This window comes from Chelonia mydas, chromosome 7 (genome assembly GCF_015237465.2).
Source record: "Chelonia mydas isolate rCheMyd1 chromosome 7, rCheMyd1.pri.v2, whole genome shotgun sequence".
NCBI classification, from domain to species: Eukaryota; Metazoa; Chordata; order Testudines; family Cheloniidae; genus Chelonia; species Chelonia mydas.
Window position 1 is genome coordinate 117,761,556 of NC_057853.1, and position 21,880 is coordinate 117,783,435.

The 21,880-nt window shown below is 45.5% G+C and overlaps 1 protein-coding gene across 2 annotated transcripts in view; it reads left to right on the forward strand.

Moving 5' to 3' along the window:
- COL17A1 (collagen type XVII alpha 1 chain) overlaps positions 1-21,880 on the forward strand; it is a 64,245-nt gene that overhangs the window by 10,951 nt on the left and 31,414 nt on the right. For both annotated transcript variants that reach the window (XM_037904785.2, XM_043551764.1), the window contains 16 exons: positions 1,369-1,506; positions 1,962-2,009; positions 3,100-3,135; positions 5,045-5,092; positions 6,157-6,300; positions 7,436-7,591; positions 8,393-8,464; positions 9,511-9,582; positions 10,233-10,301; positions 11,960-12,124; positions 12,793-12,882; positions 15,245-15,289; positions 15,855-16,004; positions 18,360-18,575; positions 21,425-21,463; positions 21,726-21,752. In XM_037904785.2, coding sequence (XP_037760713.1) covers positions 1,369-1,506; positions 1,962-2,009; positions 3,100-3,135; positions 5,045-5,092; positions 6,157-6,300; positions 7,436-7,591; positions 8,393-8,464; positions 9,511-9,582; positions 10,233-10,301; positions 11,960-12,124; positions 12,793-12,882; positions 15,245-15,289; positions 15,855-16,004; positions 18,360-18,575; positions 21,425-21,463; positions 21,726-21,752 — 1,515 coding nt within the window. The remainder of the gene's footprint in view (positions 1-1,368; positions 1,507-1,961; positions 2,010-3,099; positions 3,136-5,044; positions 5,093-6,156; positions 6,301-7,435; positions 7,592-8,392; positions 8,465-9,510; positions 9,583-10,232; positions 10,302-11,959; positions 12,125-12,792; positions 12,883-15,244; positions 15,290-15,854; positions 16,005-18,359; positions 18,576-21,424; positions 21,464-21,725; positions 21,753-21,880) is intronic.

Below are 21,880 nucleotides of genomic sequence, written 5' to 3' on the forward strand. Positions count from 1 at the left end.
TCAGAAAATGCTGCTTTGTCAAAATTGACATTTTCCACGACATTTTTCAATTTTCCTCTCGGAAGGATCAAGAGGAGAAGTGTCATTTCCACGTGTTGGAGTTGTTTTGTTTTGTTCGCAAATGCTGCATTGTCCTTTTTGATGTTTGCAGTTCTAAACTCGGGGGAATTTTTTGTCTGGCAAACATTTCCAGCGTTTCGACTTTCCATTCCGGTTCAAAACTGAAAGTCACCTCAAAATTTCCCATGAAAGCCAGATTCTATCTTTCGAACTGCTCGGGCATTTCAAAAGGTCGGGCATCAGTTATCTGGAGATTTGCTTTATGTGCCACAATCACATTTTCTAAAGGCAACTGTGCAGTATGTGGAGGGATGGGGAGAAATAGAGGGGAAAATGAGTACTTGGATCCTGGCCCCTGCTCATTCTCTATTGAGATCCCAAGGACACATTCTCTTTGCGCTAATGGAAAGATGACGTCCACTGTCACCCTCACCGATCCCCATGAATACATCTTGCTCAATTGCAGCTGACACGCTATTCTGGGTTCTGACTCGAATGCCAGTGTTAGAATTCACACAGGGGTCAGGTCCTTCCACACACCACAGATCAGTGAAAGAGATGCTGGCCTGTCTCCCTTCTGCTGCAGCTCTGATGTGAGTAGGAAAGGAGCCCTCTCCTAAGCCTGGATTTAACAGCATCCAAGTTCCAGGCTCCTTGTTCATGACTCACGTTCACCCCTACGCTAGTTCTCCAGGAAGCAGAGTAACTGAGCAACGGCAGAGTAAGGACACGGACCCTCATGCTGTCAGGGAGGCAGTCACACAAATGCACACACCGTCTCGTGGATTTATGGATGTGTTTTCCATTTCCATATCCCCCTACCGCATGGAGCTTGTGTTCCAGCAGCATCCTCTACTTGTTGGGATCAACTTAAGTGCCCCACAATTTTTGTGATCTGTGTCACACTGACCCTTAAATTTACAGGTGGGCCTGAACCTAAACCAACCCACAACCCTAGCCAATTCCCAAGATCTCCCATCTTTGGAGATGTAGCTGGTTCCTCAAACCTGGGCACAAACCTGCTCCTATTGATGTCGGTCACAAAACTTCCTTTGGCTTCAAAGGTAGCAGGGGTTGTCTCTCTACAAGGAGCTGAACTAAAACCACAGATATAAGCACGCCCTGAACTTTGGAGAAGCTCAACAGAGCCAGATCCAAACTTTGTGGCTCTAGCCCATCACTAGCCCTAACATACCTCTGCAACTCAGTGTGAGGTCCATCCATGCCAACACAGAAGAGTATAGGGCACCACTTTACACGTATGAGGCATTGTCTTTACTTTCTGAGGGGCTTTTGTTTTACCTATAGGTGGAAGTGGTAGAATGAATTCCTGCTCCTCCTCCTCCGGCTACAGACAAAGCCCATCTCCCTGCTCTACTCTCCCCAAATCACCTGGCTCAACCTTTGAAAGAAAAACCTACGTCACCCGCAATGCAACATATGAAGGTATCATAGAATCTGTTATAGAGATGGGGAATTAGAGGTGCCCTGCTAGGTTGTCTTGTCAGTTCCAACCTGCTAATGCAGAATTGTCTCCTGGAGCATAAATCCCAATATGGGACAATTATGGAATAGACCACAAGGATGCATTTTAATGAAAATTACCCACAGAGTCCTATTTATAATTATAAAAAGAAAAGGAGTACTTGTGGCACCTTAGAGACTAACAAATAATTATGTTCATCCAAATAACGTTCATAGCTTATTGTGGTTGGAGGATGACAGCAGCTCATCAGTATAATACTCAGTAGTTCTTTTTAAATGGAAATGTTTGTTACCCCGTCACTGCCAGTACTTAAGATTTGGTAGATATGGGAATGATATATTAAACAATCTCTTAATGACCTTGGAGCATAAATATTTGGCAAAGCTTTAACATGGAATCTTTTCTTCTTCTGCAGGGAGCTCCAGCGCAAATTCTTCTCCTGAATTCCCTAGAAAAGAGTTCGGTATGTTCTTACATTACAGTCACTGTGAATGTCAGGCCAAGGGCATGCATGTTGGCGGCTCTGTGGCTTCTGGCAGGACACATTACTGGAATACATGGATCAATAAAAATAATGCCATGCACATGACGAATCATGGGGAAGAAGAAAAGGAGTACTTGTGGCACCTTAGAGACTAACCAATTTATTTGAGCATAAGCTTTCGTGAGCCACAGCTCACGAAAGCTTATGCTCAAATAAATTGGTTAGTCTCTAAGGTGCCACAAGTACTCCTTTTCTTTTTGTGAATACAGACTAAACATGGCTGTTACTCTGAAACTTGTCATGGGGAAGAATAACTCTGGAAAGTCTGCCCATTGGGAAGGGGGTTGCAATGTCTTATTATGCCCACAATTTCCCCTCTGCTCGGGGGTTCTCATGCAGCCAGTACAGACAGACGGATAGATAGATAGATAGATCTATGACATGCATGGAGTTATTCCACATTTATGTTAATGTAACTGAGAGCAGAATTTGGTCAGTGTTTGTATTTAAAGACCATTTCTATAGATGCTCTATTGTATATCTGCTATCCCCAACTTTGTGCTGGTGATCTTCACTTTAAGGGGAGATCTCATTGAGTTTCCTGCTCCCCAACTGAATATTAACACCCGTCAGTGAAATCCAGGCATTATTATTATTCAGTGAGATATTGTTGTACAGCCAGTACAGACACACACGCCTCTATGATATGCATGGAGTTACTCCAAATTTATGTTAGATATTGTTGTATGCACACATTCCCTGGTTCTTCTCCAAGTTGGCTTCTGATTTACCATCAAGTTTCTTGATAGATCATTAGGGGCATTCGCCAACCTTGGATGTGTTGAGGGAATTATTAGATGATCCAGAAATACTAAGTACTGTATATTTTCAATTAAATATCCAGCGACCTAAGTGATGGTAGCCAAAATATTTGGGGATCAGCGTCTCCATGCCATGCCCCAGCTAAACAGAGCAACTGTACAACTCACATAAGAAGCTTGCATTACTGTTCGAATATGTTACAGTTGATAGAGTCTAAAATTTGCTTTTCTCTGATTGGTTTTCACAGCATCGTCCAATACCAGAGGGCGGAGTCAAAGCCGAGGTGAGTTGGAATGTGCTTTTTGGAGATCCTTTTGGAGATCCTCCTCCTGCTTTTCTGGACCAGTCCTGCAGCTGGTGTACATCAGTTTGGCTCCAGGGAAGTCAGTGGAGCTACATGTATTTATACCAGCTGAGGATCTGGACCACTGAGATTTGGGCAGCTGCACAAACAAGTGCAATGAGCAAAATGGAAAAATCAATAAGGTGAAGAAATCAGGAGTGAAGGATGTGGGGAATTCTTCATAAGGATGAGCTGGGGAGTTGGACGGCTGAGGGTGTTAGAAATAGACCAAAGAGATTTTCATATTTAGTTCAAAGCTGGGCCAAGGTCATGATCCTGATCAAGATCAGACCCCAGGTTTTGTGTCCAAAATCTGTCAGCACTCTCTTTTTCCCTCTCTCTGTCTTATGTATACATCACCGTCAATAAATCTATCTATCTATCTATCTATCTTTATGTGACCCATCTCTATAATAGCTGAGCACTTCCAAAGTATTTAAATATTGAAATAACAATAACCCCCTTCATCTTCCTTCCATTGAGATCTGTTATATGAGACGGTAGCTACATTTCCCTAAGAGGTATGCCCTAGTGGATGGGATGGCTAGGAAATCACTGAAGCAGTGTGGTCCATTTAGACACCTTCTTGTAAAAACTTGATTTGCTTAAGCTGTTAAATAGAATTTCCCTCCTTTTATTTTGCTAATTAATCAGCCGTTTGGGGAAAAGTTGGATATAATTGATACCGAAGAGCTCAATTTATATTCCCAGCTGGTGAGAAAGCAACAGTAAAAATAATTTTATCCAAATTCATATGAGCTGTGGCTATAAATCAAAGGGCATAGTTACGGCTCCTCCAGTAGATCTTAGCAATTGCCAGTTACTTCTACCAGAGATCTTTGGAGTCTCTCCCAGCACTCTAGAAACCTGAGATCTCTGGGGAATCTTCCCACACATAATAAAGCAGACACAGGAGGATCATGCTCCAGCTTTTCATATTGCTTCAAAAAATAGCCCCAATCTATCATCTTCTCCATGCAACTGCCAAAAGAAGTGTTTCTTTCATAGAACATGCACTGTTAGGTTTTATCCGGAGGAACATGTGTCAGACACTCAGGCTGGCCACTTGGCTCCTGGACAACTAGATTAAAGTTCGTTTCAGCCCAATCAGTTTAACCCTATATTCTCTCATGCTGGAGAGTAAAACCCAGTAATAAAACTATCTTTTGCAACCTGGCTATTTTATTTCAAAGCACTTTTGAATCAAGCAGAACCCAATAGGTCTACACTAAATGAGCCAATAGAGAAGTCGTCAAATAATAACAAACCAGTCCTTACACAGGTAAATCTCCAAGTGACGAAAATGGGAGTTTTATCTGAGTGACAGCTGGGAAGGGCTAGAGGTCCAGTGCAACTAGTAACCTTTAAAATTCAGAAGTCCTTTGTGACTCTGTTTGTTCTCACATTAGGATAATATAATAAAAGTAATTAACTAATAGATGTCAATGAGAATATCCATGTGACTAAGGGCTGCAAGATTGGGCCTTATATTAATGTTGCACCTCCCTAATGAGGTACATAAGATGCTATGCAATATGACAAAAATCTGTGCATTACGATTATTTATTAATGTATTTATATGGTACCAAAAACATCTAACAAAACATTGTGAAAACTTAAAGGGCAATACTTCTCAGTGGGAGTGAAAGTATCAGAATCTGTCCCAAAAGTAAAAAGCCACTTCTAAAAATTCAGATCGATAAAACCAATCCATCAAGCTGTGCAAGCTGCCCAAACCTAACAGATAATAATGTATATGGACAGTGAGAAGTGGGGAATTAGCTTTTGCAGCCTGCTCGTGGCACCAGTTCGTCTCGCTCCGTATTCATGACCCTCTTTTCTTGTGCAGAGAGCGAAATCCGAGTACGACTCCAGAGTGCTTCTCCCTCGACCAGATGTAAGTGTCCCTGCTGTTGTTTTAGAGTGAACATGGGGGCCTGGTTTTCCCCTCCTAAGGGATAGCCCTCAAGAGCCAACTCCGATGCTGACTATTTTGGTCTTGAGGATATTTCTGCTCTAACTGTGCCAAAGGCTTCTCTGGGGCTGCGCACTCAGGGTGGCACATGGGGTGCCACAAAATTTGCGTGCGGTGATAAGAAACCACCTCCCTTCACTCTCTGCAGGTAATTTTTAATTTAAAGTGTGAGGAATGAGGAAGTTTGCTGTGGGCTAGACCTTTAGTTTGCCAGGGTGGTTTTATTTAGCTTGAATGAGTCACTTCTGGATAGAATCATTTTGCCAATTGCTCCTTTCCTCACTACAGCCCCAGTCCTGTTCCCATTGAGGGGACTGGCAAACCTCCTATTGAAGTCAATGATGAAGGACCCTAGGTCCTCACTGCTGACTTCAGTTGCTTCCCTGTGAAAGTGAGGGTCTTTACAAGAGTTCTTTGGCCTAGGTCATAGTGCTGTGCTGTTACTAGAGTGAGCCTGCACGCTAGAGGGTGCCTCTATACCCCACTGAAAGGTGTATTAGATGAGACAGAAATTTGTGCATTAAAAGAGCACTTCATAGACAGGTTCAACACCTTCCACAGTCTAGAGAGTCACCAATGTTCAGTGATATCCCAGCTGGAGTTCCAGAGATATCAGTACCTCCTTCCAGGAACCGGGGGCAGCCCTAGTCCCAGAAACTAGTCCTCAAAGACAGTCAGACAAGATTTTGTAGAAAGAGATGGGAAAGACCTACTGAGGATTCTCCCCCGCCCCAGCCAGTTTAGGATTTTGTCCTGCTAGATATCCTCTGGCATTTTATCCCACCTAATCCACTTTCAGGGGGAAGTGCTGGAGATGGGACAGCCATTTGCCTAATGCAGAGTTCTAAGGAGCTTTGGGAAATGGCCCTGTTTCCTGCTGGACTCCACCTCTCTTACACATGTTAAAGTAGTAGGAGCATCTCTGGTTGCAGGCTATATTAGGTGATGGCTTTGGGCTTAGTCTGGACATCTGTTTTCTCTGCCAGGGACGGAACTGGATGATGTGAAGCGTTTGCTGAAGGGGAGTCGATCGGCCAGCGTCAGCCCCACACGATCGTCATCCAGCACTCTCCCCATCCCCAAGAAAGCTGTAGTGGAAACAAAGATGGTGACTGAGAGCTCCCAGTCAGGTACTTTGCAGAGGGGTGTTAGCAATGCCGGCTGCGCAGGGAGCGGAGAATGATTCATTTAAAGCATGTGGCTTGTGACATAGAAATTCCAGGCAATTCTTATAAAACTAAAGAACAATGTCAGGAACAATTCAGGTTAAAAATGTTTGCTGTCTTTTCCAGAGTGTAATAACAATGCAAAAAGGGGAGTTACACAGAGGGGTGCCCAGATACTGCCCACAGCAGAGCCATAATTGCCAGTGTCCCCCTTAATTTTCATAAAACAGAGCAGATTCCAGCTGCCATCATCTTTAATTCAGAGTTGAGGCTGGTAGAGACTAAAGCCCCAAGCAATCCATTCTCTGTCTTGGTCTAAGCAGCAAGATGGAAGTTACCACAGGCCACCCTTTAGAATGTCCTACATTTGGCCCAATGGTCTGTGTCCCACCAACCCCACATGTTCACTGGTCAACGGAGCTATGCGAGGGACAAAAATGGTCCAATATATCATCTTTCATTCGCGTACCCATCCCTGCTATAGTGCTTTAGGCATCATGGGTCAACTTCACCCCTGGTGTAACACCACTGAACTCTACCAGTGTTTAACAGAACAAATAATGGCTCAACTCTCATATTTATCTGGGTGCAGTGGTTCAAATACCCTAGTGAGGAGCTGACTCACCTGCTGTTTTTCCTAGTTGTTCATTAATGATACAATAGTTGCCCGTGTGTGGAGGTGTCATAGAAGAATCCAGGGATCCATATTCAATGTTGATTTCCTCACCAGGATGTGGACTGAAATGTGTTTAGTTTGTATTCTGCCATCATCATATGTGACTGTGATTAAACCCTTGAGGTGCTTTGCAAGTGGTTACAGTGAAGTGACACAAATTCAGGCAATCTCTGTATTTGTCGAATGGGTTCAAAATTGGCTTGGCTATAGCGGGCCAGGTGCTGATCTCAGTTACACAGGGGTGAATCTGGAGTCACTCCATTGAAACTGAGGGAGTGACTCCAGATATACACTGGAGATCAGGAGCTGATCAGAAACTGAGATCGAAACCTGGCTTTGTGTGTCCTCTGCCTCTGAGTCGGTGGTCTGTTTTCTGTTACCACAGCCTGCTCTCACTCAACCACATTACTGTTTCCTCTCCAGTGTCGGGGACATATGACACAACCATACTGAATGCTGCCCTCCCTCCATACATGTGGTCCTCCACCCTGCCTGCAGGGTCTTCCCTTGGCAGTTACCACAACAACATGGCCCAGGGCTCTTCCCTGGTCAACACCATGTCCCATTCAACAGGATCAGGTACAGTAACCGCCCCACCCCATTGGCCACTTGTCCTAGGACCCTCTTTGTCCTGCTGCTGGTGTTTTGTGCATGGGATGAGGAGATGTTGAAGGTGGGGGAGGGATAGTGCAGGTGGAAGCAAATGCACTTGATTGTTCTCCATAGATTTCTGCCTCCCTGTGCCCCCGGAATTACTTCTGCATTGATTATGCTTTGAATCCCTTATTCATGAAGATCAAACGTCCACAGTGCCTGATCCTGTTCTGCTGAGCTTTCCCCTTGACTTCAGTGAGCTCAGGATCAAGCCTCTTAGAGAAGACAACATTGGATTGGAATATGGACGGTGTTTGAGTTATTACAGGGTTTGGATCCCACATTAGGACTATTAGGTGTATTCCTTGCACATCCAGAACTCCCACTTCAATCAGTGAATGCTGGGACTGAATGTTACGTCTTAGACCCATTTCTGGATGTCAGGAAGTGTCGTCCTGAATGACGCTGTTTTCTAGCTGCAAATGGAACGGTGAAGGATCCTCTAAGGTTTAAAGGACTTGGCATTCTAACCATGTCCAGTCACTGTAACTTTTTGGAGATCAAAACCTTCTCCCTTTTTAAAATAGAGTAAAACAGAGTGTTTTGTGCAATGATTTTAAATTTCCCCCGGTGTGTTTATTGTACGTTTTCTAGCAGAATCTGTTTCTGATGAAGGAATAAAATTTCCTAGTGACCCATTCACTCTCAGGCTTTGGGGGCTGAGCCATCTGCCTGGATGCGCTCATTTCTCTGTTTTGACAACTCATCTTTTTCCTCCTCTTGCAGTGTTTGGCATCCCAAATAACCTGGCTTCTGGCTCTCCCACTCTGAACACAGGGCTGAGCAGTTCCTCAACAGGTCAGACTTCTCTCTTCTTCCCTACTTCGTTTCACGGAGCTCAGGACATCAGCTGAAATGTATAACAAAAAGACACCTAGATTACCCCCTCCCTCTGTGCGTTCTTTGCGCGTGTCCTGAGCTCAGTTACATCAGTCAGCATGTCCACTGGGAGTAACTCTTTTGGCTGAAAGGGAGTTACTTCAGAGTCTGCCCTGAGTCATTGGTATTAGAAACTAGTGATGGAATATTTGGGGGGATGGAATATTTGGGGTCTCGGGAGAAATGTCATTTATCTGGAAAGCATCCATTAGGCCAACTTGTCTATCCTTGTGAGACAAATCCAGGATTGTGTCCTACAGGAAAACCTCAAATGTTTCATTTCAAATAACTTGAACTTCCACTGTTTCCCCAGGGAGAAAAAATGAGTGTCTATCAGACCCTGTCGTTCCTGATTTTCAGCCCACTACAATTCCCTTTGCTCAATCCCATCCCATTACTCCAGGCTAGACCCTCCTACCTAACCCAAAACATTTATCTCCTTCATGGTGTCTACACCTTTCACATACTCAGTGTGCCTATCACATTGCCCCTCAGCTCTCCCTTAGCCAGGCTCGACCAGTCTGTGAATTCAACCCTTTCTTTACAAATCGGCCCCTCCAGAAATGCATACACAGCACAGAGACAATGCCAGGTCTCTTCACAGTCTGTTTAAGTCAAATGTTCCAAAATGGCCACCTTTATTTGTCCTGAGCTGACCATGGCTTCCAGGACAGGGTGATATCGGGGCGGGCAGGGAGCTGTGGAAGGGAAAGTGACAGGTGTGCAAAATTCTTATTAAAAGTAATGAACACAAATGTGTATGAAACATTCAGCTGGCCAGCTGAGTTCATTTAGAGTCCCCGGGGGGGGTCGTCTCAGGCCTGCTACTCTACCTTTACAAGCAGGAATCACTGTAATTACTATTATTTTCATTGGTCCTAGTTTTTGTTTGTCCAAATGCCAGTTGCAATGCCGACCTCTTGTTATTCACCTCAGGGCTTTTTTTTTTTTTTTTTTTTTTGCAGTGTTTGGTGTTCAAAACAACCTGACTCCAAGCTCTACAGCCATGACTCATAGTGCAATCGCAGCCTCCACAGGTCAGTGACATTTTAATCATTGAGAGGAGTGGCTGGGTAACTGATCTGTGTGGCTTTGTTCTGCAGTAGCGCTTCCCATGTCCCAGTAACTCCTTAATGATCAAATAATTCACATCAGGGGCCTTTCTCAGGATGCACAGTCTAAAAGACAGGACAATGCAAAGAGCGGAATCAGTGCTTTACATGAAATGTAATTGGGACTCGAATCGAGAAGGAAATGTGTTCAATTCTAATCGATCCTATTAAAGAAATATGAACACCGGTTCCCCCTGGCAGTTTTTCTGGTGTGTCATATAGGATGCAATGGGGTGTTCCCTTCAGCCATGCAAGTGTGAGGTCCAACTGTCAGCACCCAAGGCAAACAATAAGCCCACTCCTGCATGCCCTTAGTCACTGGGGAAGCTCTTACCTGAGCAAGTTGTCCCATACACTTTGCTAAAGAACTTTTCACCTGGGCAAAATTGCAGGATCGAGTCCAAGGTGGGTTTGGGTCGGCACCTCAGGATCCCCAGCCTCTTTCCTTTTGGGAACCGTTCTATTTTTTCCCCTTCTCTCAGCCTGCTTCTTTAGCAAGTCTTCTGTGCGGCTTTTCCTCTGGCTAGGAGGGTTCAAGTTCTGTGGTTTTAGTCTCTGCTGATTTCTGTCTTCAGTATACGGAGTGAAGAAAAACACTTCCCAGAGCACTGGAATGGCTGGTAGCGGAGTGTGCGCTTCAACTGGTGAGTCTGCAACTCATGGAAGTCCAGGACGGACAGTATATAGCTGATGATTTGTGTGGGCAATTGTCCTCATGCAGGCAGATCATGGTTTGAAAGTATCGGAGGGTATGATTGCAGCGGGTGTGGACATACCCAAAAGATTGCAGCCCTTGTAGACATACCCAAAGTCACTTTAGTCTAGCTAGCTCAAGTGCTGCATGAAACTGCAACACCGTGTGCTTCGGCATTGGCTGTAGGTGCCGCGCCCACTTGGAACTCTGGGTAATCACACACAGTGCTAGCCCACGCCAAAGCGCGCACTGCCACGGCTTCGCTGCTCTGGTACCCTGCTAGCTAAATTAAAGCTCGCTCCGGTGTGTCTACTCCAGTTACAACCCCACCCTGCGATAGCGGTGTAGACATAGTCTCGGATTCACCCTCTTGGGCCACTGTAACTCATGGAATAGCCTTAGAACAAATAAACACTGATCACTAACCAAAGTGTCCACTAGATGTCACTCTTGCTGTTCACAAATGAAAAGAAAGTTCAGCACTAGGAAATCAGAGACCTGATTCTGACCTTCCCCGTGCCAGGGTCATACTGGTGTAACTCAGTTGGCCTCACTGGCGTTAATCCTGATTTTAACCAGAAAAACTGGAAGCAAAATCGGGCCCATTATCTTTAATATGGAACCTGAAATTTTGCAAGGTTAGTTTTGTACAAAATTTTGCAGCATTATTGGCCCCAAGAATTCAAAATTTATGAGATTGGTTTAACAATAGTGAGATTTTAACAAATAAATTCCAGGTTCTTTTGTTTTGCCTTCTTGTTTTTGAGCCTTTGGGGTTCATGTTTTCAAACTTTTCTCCCCAACTATGAGTGCTAGAAACCGTTTTTTAAAATTACAGCCCAGCTTGTCATGTAATCACAGGACTCCAGAAGGTGGGGCTTTAAGAAAACAATAAAATGTTGCAAAACTCACAGCAGAGTAGGCATTAGTGATTACTCCAGATTCACACCAGGATAACAGAGCAAAAGCAGGCCCATTATCTTTAATCTGAGCTTTGTGCCGGTACATTTGCAAGTTTAGTTTTGTACACCATTTTGTTAGAAGACCAAGCAATTCAGGGGATCTACTTTCCATTTGCATGTGAATGTATTATATGCCTACGCCACGCCATATATAGAGTTCTCAGTAGCAATCAGCATAAACCGAAAACCTGTTCAACACTACTGCTCTTCTGCTAGACAAAGTACTGATTGTTCCATAGTTCAGTGCTTATGGTAGCCATATTCCCGTCTCCAAGGAAGCCTGGGCTTTACCAAATGGTTTCATTTCAGCTGATTTGTCCTCAAGCTTCCTTAGCAAAAGTGCACTCTCTATCTTATCTGATATGGCCTCCTTACCATAATATAGGACTCCCTCACAGTCTTAAATGTAGTTATCCTCACAACACTGCCATGAGGTAGGGCACTGCTGTGATTCCTATTTTCCACGTGGGAAACTGAGGCACAGAGAGGCTAAGTGACTTGCCTAAGGTCACACAGGAAGCCTGTGGCAGAGCAGAGAATTGAATCCAGGTTTCCCAAATCCTAGGCTGGCATCCTAACCACTGGACCATCCTTTCTGCCCACTAACCAATCTCTCTCTCTTCCCCCACCCCCCCGCACACCCCAGTTGGCAGCAATGTGAACTCCCAGAGTGACGACATCCTGCGTAAAGACTGCAGGTTCCTGCTGCTGGAGAAGGAGAATGTCCCTGCCAAGAAGGAGATGGAGCTCTTGATCATGACAAAGGACAGCGGCAAGGTCTTCAGTGCTTCCAGCACGGGGCTCAGTGGAGGTATGTTCTCCTCCCACCGTCTCCCATGACATGCATGCATGCTGGGGGCTTAGAAATGAATATTAATTGCTGGGAAATAGTTCCAAAGGTGAGAGTCTGGCAGGTTCTGGGAAATTGCTATTGCAATCTATCCAGCTGTGGAACAGTCTGCCCAGGGGAGTGGTGAAACCCCTACCCCTTGGGCACATTTAAAATGACACTGAACAAAACCCTGGTACAGCAGGGAATAAATCTATCTGAGCAGCGAGATGGACTGTATGACCTAAAGAGCCTTTTCCATCTCTAGAGTTTTCAGCTCTGTGAACTACAGAAATCTAGCATCAAAGGGTTTGATTTGAAACTTTATAAGCCACGGGAATGCAGCATAGACATCTGGGCTGCCATGTCACCCATTAACCACTCGAGGGCAGCCTCCCACACTATGTACACAAGGATAAAGTTCATACTCTCTGTATGAAACGCCATGGAGAACTTTACAAGACATCCCCGCTAGCCAGCTTGCTGTTAAAACTCCAGGGCTTAAAGACCAACGGCCAGAGCTTTGGCTCGTGTAAATCAGCATGGCCCCATTGAGTTCAATGGAGCTATGCCAGTTTACACAAGCTGAGGATCTGGCCCAGTCTGACTTCTGGTAAGACATATTTGACTCCTCTTTGGACTCCACACAGCGTCCTTTGCAGAAGACACCTTGAAGAGAGAAAAGCAGGGCTTCTCTTCCTCTTACACTGCAGACTCCTACCTGAAATCTGAAACAAATGGTAAGAGACAATCATTCTGGCACCGATCGCCTGTTTGTCGCAGCACACAGTCTCCTCACTACCTGTCAGAGCTTCCTCTTCTGCACCATCTGGGACAGACTGCCTATCTCACTCCACCTCACCTGCCCTCCCGATCTCCTTCCAGTCCCATCTGAACATATGCCTTGCCCGTGCCTCTTAATTTCCTCTCTCAGTGTGTATTAGCCTTGTGGCTGAATGCATTGATTCACAAACCAGAAAGGGACCTATTCCATGTTGGTGGAGCTAGTTACAAAGTTAGTGGTAAACTAGAGATTGGGAATATTGTATGACCTATTAAAAAAAAGAACTGTGTCATATTATTAAGACAAAGCCAATCACATGCTTGAGCCCTCTGTTTATGTGTTGCATTCCCTTCCTCTGTCTGTTGGTCTGTCTTTAGATTTTAAGCCCTTGAGGCAAGGACTGTAACTTCTTCTCTTCCTGGAAAATGCCTAGCACATTGGGGTGCTACTGGAAGACATGCTAAATAATAATAGTAATAATAAATAATTAATAAATGACTAGTTCTGTCTTGTCACATAAGACCTGATTCAATATAGTATCAGAGGAGTTACACCACTGGAGTGACACAGTCTTGAATGGGTGTGTAAAATGAGTGTGAATTATATGCACTGGGGTAAAGAGATGTGCATGTAGCAGGAAGTTACTAACAGGGGTAGACTGGCCCCTACTTACACTTACACTTTCCTGTTAATTGCTTTTCCTGCTACACCATCCTTCCATCCCCAGGGTGTGTAAATTTCACTTGTTTTTCAGACTCAAGGAATGCCAGTTCAGTACACGTTACACCACTTTCCTGCTTGCACCCATGTTCAGCTCAGCTTACCTGCAATATACAATTTGCACCACTTTTGTTCCACTATTTCCTGTAGTTTATACTATTGCCTGCTTTGGCCTTGCATAATTTCATTCTATTATGGGAGAGCATGTTGCAAGCAAGTACAGGTCTTAGAATGCTGCCTGTAATGGAAGTAATAGAGGGATTAAATCTACCCTACTTAGCCAAGAGAGGGATATCAAGGTGGTTAGAATAAAGCATTGTCCAATACAGCTTGTACTAAAGACACACGGATAAACAGAATTGTGTTTTAGCTGGTTTCAGAGTAACAGCCGTGTTAGTCTGTATTCGCAAAAAGAAAAGGAGTACTTGTGGCACCTTAGAGACTAACCAATTTATTTGAGCATGAGCTTTCGTGAGCTACAGCTCACTTCATCGGATGCATACTGTGGAAAGTGTAGAAGATCTTTTTATACACACAAAGCATGAAAAAATACCTCCCCCCACCCCACTCTCCTGCTGGTAATAGCTTATCTAAAGTGATCACTCTCCTTACAATGTGTATGATAATCAAGTTGGGCCATTTCCAGCACAAATCCAGGTTTTCTCACCCCCCCCCCCACCCACCCACACAAACCCACTCTCCTGCTGGTAATAGCTTATCTAAAGTGACCACTCTCCTTACAATGTGTATGATAATCAAGGTGGGCCATTTCCAGCACAAATCCAGGGTTTAACAAGAACGTCTGGGGGGGGTGGGGGGGTTAGGAAAAAACAAGGGGAAATAGGTTACCTTGCATAATGACTTAGCCACTCCCAGTCTCTATTCAAGCCTAAGTTAATTGTATCCAATTTGCAAATGAATTCCAATTCAACAGTTTCTCGCTGGAGTCTGGATTTGAAGTTTTTTTGTTGTAATATCGCAACTTTCATGTCTGTAATCGCGTGACCAGAGAGAGGCTCGTTCACCTGCACATCCACCAATGTGATATATGCCATCATGTGCCAGCAATGCCCCTTTGCCATGTACATTGGTCAAACTGGACAGTCTCTACATAAAAGAATAAATGGACACAAATCAGATGTCAAGAATTATAACATTCATAAACCAGTCGGAGAACACTTCAATCTCTCTGGTCACGCGATTACAGAGCAGGAGAGTGGGTTTCGGGGGGGGGGGGGGTGAGAAAACCTGGATTTGTGCTGGAAATGGCCCAACTTGATTATCATACACATTGTAAGGAGAGTGATCACTTTAGATAAGCTATTACCAGCAGGAGAGTGGGGTGGGAGGAGGTATTTTTTCATGCTTTGTGTGTATATAAAAAGATCTTCTACACTTTCCACAGTATGCATCCGATGAAGTGAGCTGTAGCTCACGAAAGCTTATGCTCAAATAAATTGGTTAGTCTCTAAGGTGCCACAAGTACTCCTTTTCTTTTTGTATTTTAGCTGTGTCAATATTCTCCTGGGTGTGGTTGGTAATAATTAAAAATAAAATAATTTAAAAAGATAATAAAATCTCTTTTGCTGTAACAACAGGAGGTCTAAAATCCGTGTCAACAAAGGACAAAGCAACTTATGCAGGTCAGTAGTACTTTGAAGATTCTTTAGTAGGAGGGGATATATTAAAGCACAGTTTACTTTCAATGAAAAAAAGAATAACCCAGCTGTGATATAAATAATCTGTAAGTGATCAATAAAGAGGGGAGACCATTTTCATAAGGGTTGCTGTTTTAGGATGAGCACAGTCTGCACCTGCAAAATTTGCACCCGTAATTCAGATGTGGGTGCAAATCTGAGTAGATGCACTTCTTGACTGGAGGAGTAAATCAAGTAGTTAGCAGAGCAACTACGCAGAGCTATGGCTGCGATTCATTGTGTCATCGTTGTGCAAGCACACAAATGAAGGGGCAACTAGCACCTGCAAACTGGAAGTCAGCAGTTCAAAAAACATTAGCCCTGTTGAAATCACGGGGAGTTTTGCCATTGACTTCAGGATGCTCCGAATTTCACCCATTATGTGCAAACTGAATTGGAAAGGTTTTTCCCTAGATCACTGTATTTAATGGGCCTGCCCCTGCAGGCCTTATTCTCATACGGAAATCAGTGAGTTGTTTATTAACTTTGCTGTTGTCCTTTCCCACTTTAGAAATTCGAGGCGATGATGGAGGGGGAGGGATAGGGGCAGCCCCAGCTTGGTGTCCCTGTGGTTCCTGCTGTAGCTGGTGGAAATGGCTCCTGGGTTTGCTCCTGGCTGGGCTGCTCCTCCTTGGATTGCTCTTCGGACTCATCGCTTTGGGTAAGAGATCACAGCAAGAGCAGGCCAAAGGATGGACTATATCGTTCAGGTTCAGTGAAATCCAGATGTGATTAGTGATTGGCCTGAACCAAACTCCAAATCTAAATACCCGCCAAACTTTGAGGAAGTTCAGCTCCAGATCGATAATGAAGGAAAGCAAAACCCTCCATCCAAACCCCCTTTAGAGGGACAACACAGAGGGAAACGAAATCATGGATGGTAGAGAGAATATAATAGTACCTGTCCCATGCAATACTTTTTTGCAGCGCACATAATTAGCCTGTGAACTTCCATTCACTGAGCGTTTAGCAGGGCTAAGTAAAAGATAAAACAAAGATAAGGATAATGAGAACAACGGATACATCAGATAAGATAAAAATAATGTGTAAGGGATAGAAACCCTCTTGCTTCAGGGCAAAAGCCAACCTGTAAGTGACCAGGGTAGGAAACTTCTCCTCTGGGCAGCATAGGCACGGGAACTAGGGGTGCGGGGGGTGCTGCAGCACCCCCAGGTTTTGCGCAGGGCTCCACTCCCAGCCCCGCACCCACCCCCAGCTATGGCCCCAGCCCCCTTACCCCTGTCCAGGTTCCCCTGTCCCGGAGACACGGCCCTGCTCCCAGCTCCGGGGCTTGGGGGGGACAAAGACAGGGGTAAGGGGGCTGGCTTTCAGCACTCCCACTATTAAAAGTGTTCCAGTGGCACTGCTGGGCAGGCTATTCCACAACTATCGATTGTAGGGTTTCTTAGACCCTACTCTGAAGCCTCCGATGCTTGTCTGTCTTAGAGATAGGAGACTGAGGTACATGGACCACTAGTCTGATCTGGTTTCACAGTTCTTGTGTTCTCCTCATCTTTCCTAAAATTTGGTTCAAGATCTAATCCAAATCCAAACTGTGCTGCTGGGGCCCATCACTGTCCATGACGTGATCTGTGTCACCTCCCGTAAAGAAGTGAACAGTGTTTGACAGAAATGCAGCAGGAAGATACTTGGAGTCCATCAGCTCTCCCATGCTGTACCAACACAGTGCTCACTGTCCCCAGAAGCATCCATGTTTGCTCAGCTTTACTTTCAAATTTTATTGGGTCTAGTATCTTTCACTTGTGAGGATTTAGCTACTAAATGCTCATTTCTTTGTCTGTACCTTTAAGTATCATTAGAGGGCTTTGCACTTCTCTTGTGCTGTCCATCAAGGACCTCAAGGCGCTTGACCAAGATTAGTGGATTAGGCTTCACAACAGCTGTGTCAGGGGTAGAAATCAGTATTGTTCCTGTTTTACGGATGTGAGGAATGAGGCACACAGGGTGCATCTTCACAAGGAAAACAGTGGTGGTCTTAACTCGAGGTAACTAATGCAAGGTGAAATCCTAGTGAAGGCAAGGCAGTGTGTCGTTTCCACGTGTATAAACAGTTTGAATTAAAGACTATGAATTAAACCCTTAGGTTTTCCCTCAACCAACTAACTCGTGTGAAAGCTACAAACTATCTTGTCCACCTTAGGATTTTATCTCATGTTAGTTAACTTATGTTAGGAAAACCCCTTTTTTTCCTAGAGTAGATGAGACCAGAGAGGGGATGTAACTTGCTCGAGATCACAGAGGAAATCAATGGCACAGCTGGGAGGAGAATTTAGATCTGACTCCCACTCCAGTGCTCTGACCACCAGATAATTTTTGCCCTTAGAGCAGGGGTGGGCAAACTTTTTGGCCCGAGGGCCACATCGGTGTTGCGAAACTATATGGAGGGCCAGGTAGGGAAGGCTGTGCCTCCCCAAACAGCCTGGCCCCCACCTCCTATCCAACCGCCCCCTGCTCCCTGTCCCCTGACTGCCCCCGGAACCCCCTGCCCCTTATCTAGCCCCGCCCCCGCCCCCTTACCATGCTGCTCAGAGCAGCAGGAGCTGACAGCCCCGCCGCCCGTCCGGAGCCAGCCACGCCACCCGCAGTGCCTGGCGGGAGTGGCGGGCCAGAGCGCTGGCAGCATAGCAAGGTGAGGCTGCTGGGGAGGGAGACAGGGAGAGGGCCTGGGCCAGGAGCTCAGGGGCCGGGCAGGACGTTCCCGCGAGCCGGATGTGGCCCGCGAGCCATAGTTTGCCCACCTCTGCCTTAGAGGCTGACAGGTTCAAAAGATGTCTTTTCAGTCCAGTGGAAATCCATGGTAAAAAGTTACCAGTTACAAGGAGCTACTAGATACACAGAATAACCCTACCCTACTCTCCCATCCCCTGCCAAATTCAGCAGCACCTGTGAGTTGACAAAGAACTTTCCCTTGCTTCTTGCCTTTAGAAATAATTGTTATGGGTATCAACCCACCTCTCCTTCCCCTTTAATAGTTTACTTTAATTTAACCTTTCAGCGGAAGAAGTGAAGAAGCTGAAATCTCGTGTGGAAAACCTAGAGAAAACCCAAGCCAACTACCTGTTAATTAATCCACACAATGCGGATATTAACCAACAGTACAGTATTTCTGATATCGGGAAAGGTCCAGACTATGCTACAGGTTTCAGTCATAAAGATCAAGAGGCTCTCTGGCTGTTTATGAGGAGCAAAATGGCTTTGGAAAGAGGACGAGGTAAGAAGGGCAAGAGTCCAAGAAATTCCATGAGGCTGGATTGCTAAAAGAGGCTTCACCAGGAAAAAAAAGGCAGATCTGTCATTTGCACTGTCCACACGACTTTGTGATTTAAGATTGCAATTAGGTAGCAAGAAATGTAGAACATGGTGTTACCAGATTCTGTATATATTATTGAAGAAGAGGCAGATTCTGATTTTATTTACATCACTGACAGGTTTCAGAGTAGCAGCCGTGTTAGTCTGTGTCCGCAAAAAGAAAAGGAGGACTTGTGGCACGTTAGAGACTAACAAATTTATTTGAGCATAAGCTTTCGTGAGCTGTATTTTCCACTGAATGCATCCAATGAAGTGAGCTGTAGCTCACGAAAGCTTATGCTCAAATACATTTGTTAGTCTCTAAGGTGCCACAAGTCCTCCTTTTCTATTCACACCACTGTAAACCTGGAATAACTTCACTGGCTTTCGTGGAGTTACTCCAGATTTACATTTGTGTAACTGAGATGTGATTTTACCTCATTTCAGCCCCACCCTTGGCCCTGCAGTCAGATTGCACTGACAAATATAAACTCTTGAGCAATTATCATTCTCTTGTTTCAGATTTTCCAAATTCACTGTCTAAATTGCTTGTGTAAAATTTGCATTCACACAATCTACACTTACATTCAGAAAATGGAGAGGTGCATGCACTGCCCATGCAAAAATAGATTTGCTTGCACAGATGAATAGTCTGAACATGCAAATGTTGCATACGCAAGTTTTGCAGGAGCAGTTTAGGTTGGCCATTTTTTGAAAATGTGCCCTGTTCACTGTCCCAGATAAGTGGAAAGACTTGCAGAATAGTCTTCCCAGGTAAGGTGTGTGACTCCGTATCTGAGTTGGCAGAGGCCTTCAAAGTACAGCATAATATATTCAAAATATAAACCCTTCCTATTATGGGAGAGCATGTTGCAAGCAAGTACAGGTCTTAGAATGCTGCCTGTCATGGAAGTAAGAGAAGGATTGAATCTACCCTACTTAACCAAGAGAGGGATATCAAGGTAGTTGTAACTGTAAGAGGACTGTTGCCCCCTTACTAACATTCAGTGGGGGTGTTTTGGTTGGCTAGCTCCCAGTACTAAAAGGGGAAGTCTATGGGAAATCAGGACCCTGAGACTGACAGTCCCCAGGAACAATGGGGAGAGGCCAATGCTCCAGGTCAGCCTGAATGACAGGGAGGGCAGGCTATTCAGGGAGTCAGGAGGCCAGGGAGGTCCTGTCCTCCATGTGAGCTGAAATTGGCTGGGTCAGACAGAGTGGGGCTGAGCTAAGGAGAAAGCAGAGGCCCAAGCTGAGCTGGGGAGCAGAGCTGTGCTAGATCCAGAGAGAGCAGAAAAGCAGCCCAGAGAGAGCAGACCCTGTCCTGGGAGCAGAGCTGCAGCCCCAAAGCCAGAGGCACAGCCCAGAGAGAGCAGACTTGCCCTGGGAGCAGAGCTGCAGTAACCAGAGCCAGAGGGGCCAGAAAAGCAGCCCAGGAAGCAGGTCCGTGCTGGGAGCAGAGTCACAGAAGCAGCTTGCAGAGCAGACCTGTCCTGGGAACAGAGCTGTAGCACCCAGAGGCAGAGGGGCCAGAGAAGCAGCCCAGGGAGCTGGAGGCAGAGCAGCAGCAGTGCAGAGACCGAGTGGTGGAGCTGGGGCTGGAGCTGTCCGGAGCTGGGTGCGGTGAGCAGCTGGGGAGAGCGAGAGGGGACCCTGGGCAGCAGGCCCAGCACAGGGAGATGCCTCAGCCAGGAGGCTGCAGGCCAGACTCGGAGGGGGATATGTAACCCCGACTGGGCGGGGGCGACACTGGGAAGAAGGGTCCTACCACTTAGAGCCTGAGGGCATGAGGCCACCACCAGAGCGAGTGTCCAACCCACAGCATCCCTGCCGCACAGCCAGGGCCTGAGCAGGAGGCCTGGGACTTTCAAGGAACAGACTGTGAACTGCCCTGACACTCCAGAGACACTGTTTGTGATGTTCCCTGCCACAGAGTGGGGTGATGTGTTTCCTTTAAGCTTTCCCATTTTTCCTTATTCTTTTTAAAATTAATTGTTGATTAAATAACTTGCATTTGCTTTAAATTGTATGTAATAGTCAGTGGGTCAGAGAAGTGCCCAGTGCAGAGAGAGTACCCCGGAGTGGGGACACTCTAGCCCCTGTCCTAGGTGACCACAGCAGGGTTGGGGGTCGAGCCCCCCAGGAATCCTGGAGCCAGCCTTGTTGGGGTTACGAGGACTCTGCCAGACAGGAGAGTGGAAGGGGAGTCCTCAAGGGCAGAGAGACCACTGGGTAAAGGAAGTGGGAGCGAGGACTCAGATCCTTTCGCTAGCCTACCTCACCGGGGTAGTGCAGAAGCCAGGAAAGTTCCCCACAATAGTGGGACTATTCCACCACTTACATAATATAATGGTCCCTGTAATTATGAATCATACTTACAGCACTGATAAGGCTTATCGTTTTTAAAGCACTGCACAAAAAGTAGCTGATTATTCCTTACAACACCACTGTGAGTGAGGTCTGTATTTTACAGATGGAGAAAATAAGGTTACGTGATTTGCCCAAGGTCAGAGAGTCAGGAATGGAATTGGCACTCAGAGAGCACGATTTTCCTTCCTCTGCGAGAGATGAGTGCGGCTGATTTCAAAGCGAGTCACTCCTATCAGTCTGGGGAGCTCCTACTTTCCAAATCCATGCTCTGCCCACTAGATTATGCAGCCTCCAGCCTTGAAATCGAGTCAAAAGCAGCCTTGTGTCTTCAGAGAGAGAGAGAGATCGTTTTACTTGAAATTGTGTAATTAAATCTAACAACCATTTTACTTCCCATTGCAGGTTTCTTCCGAGGGGAGAAAGGGGAACCTGGTCTGAAAGGTACAGGAGAGTTGTGTTTCCCTTTCTTTGTTCTGTGTCTTAGGTTCTTCCAATAATTTGCATGATGAATCCAGGGAACTGACTAGCACAACTAGTTAAAATGGGAAAGGCCCAATCCTGCATTCCACGTTTGCCCCAAACTCCCAGGGGTCTCACTGAGAGTTCGGAGTGTAACAAGGAAAAAAAGGATGGTCCCAAAATGAGCAATCACTGGGAATACCTCCTGGATCTCTCTTGATTTGATTTTTTTCTCCTTTCTCAGGCGATATGGGAATGCAAGGTCCCAAAGGTGAGTCTGAAATTAGACATTTTCTCATATACCCGGACAAGGTGCTGTGAGAACTCTAGATTTAGAAGCCCTTAGCTGAAGGAAGGCCTTTTGTTTCTCACAGAAGTTAGTTCTATTGAGAGGCTGAT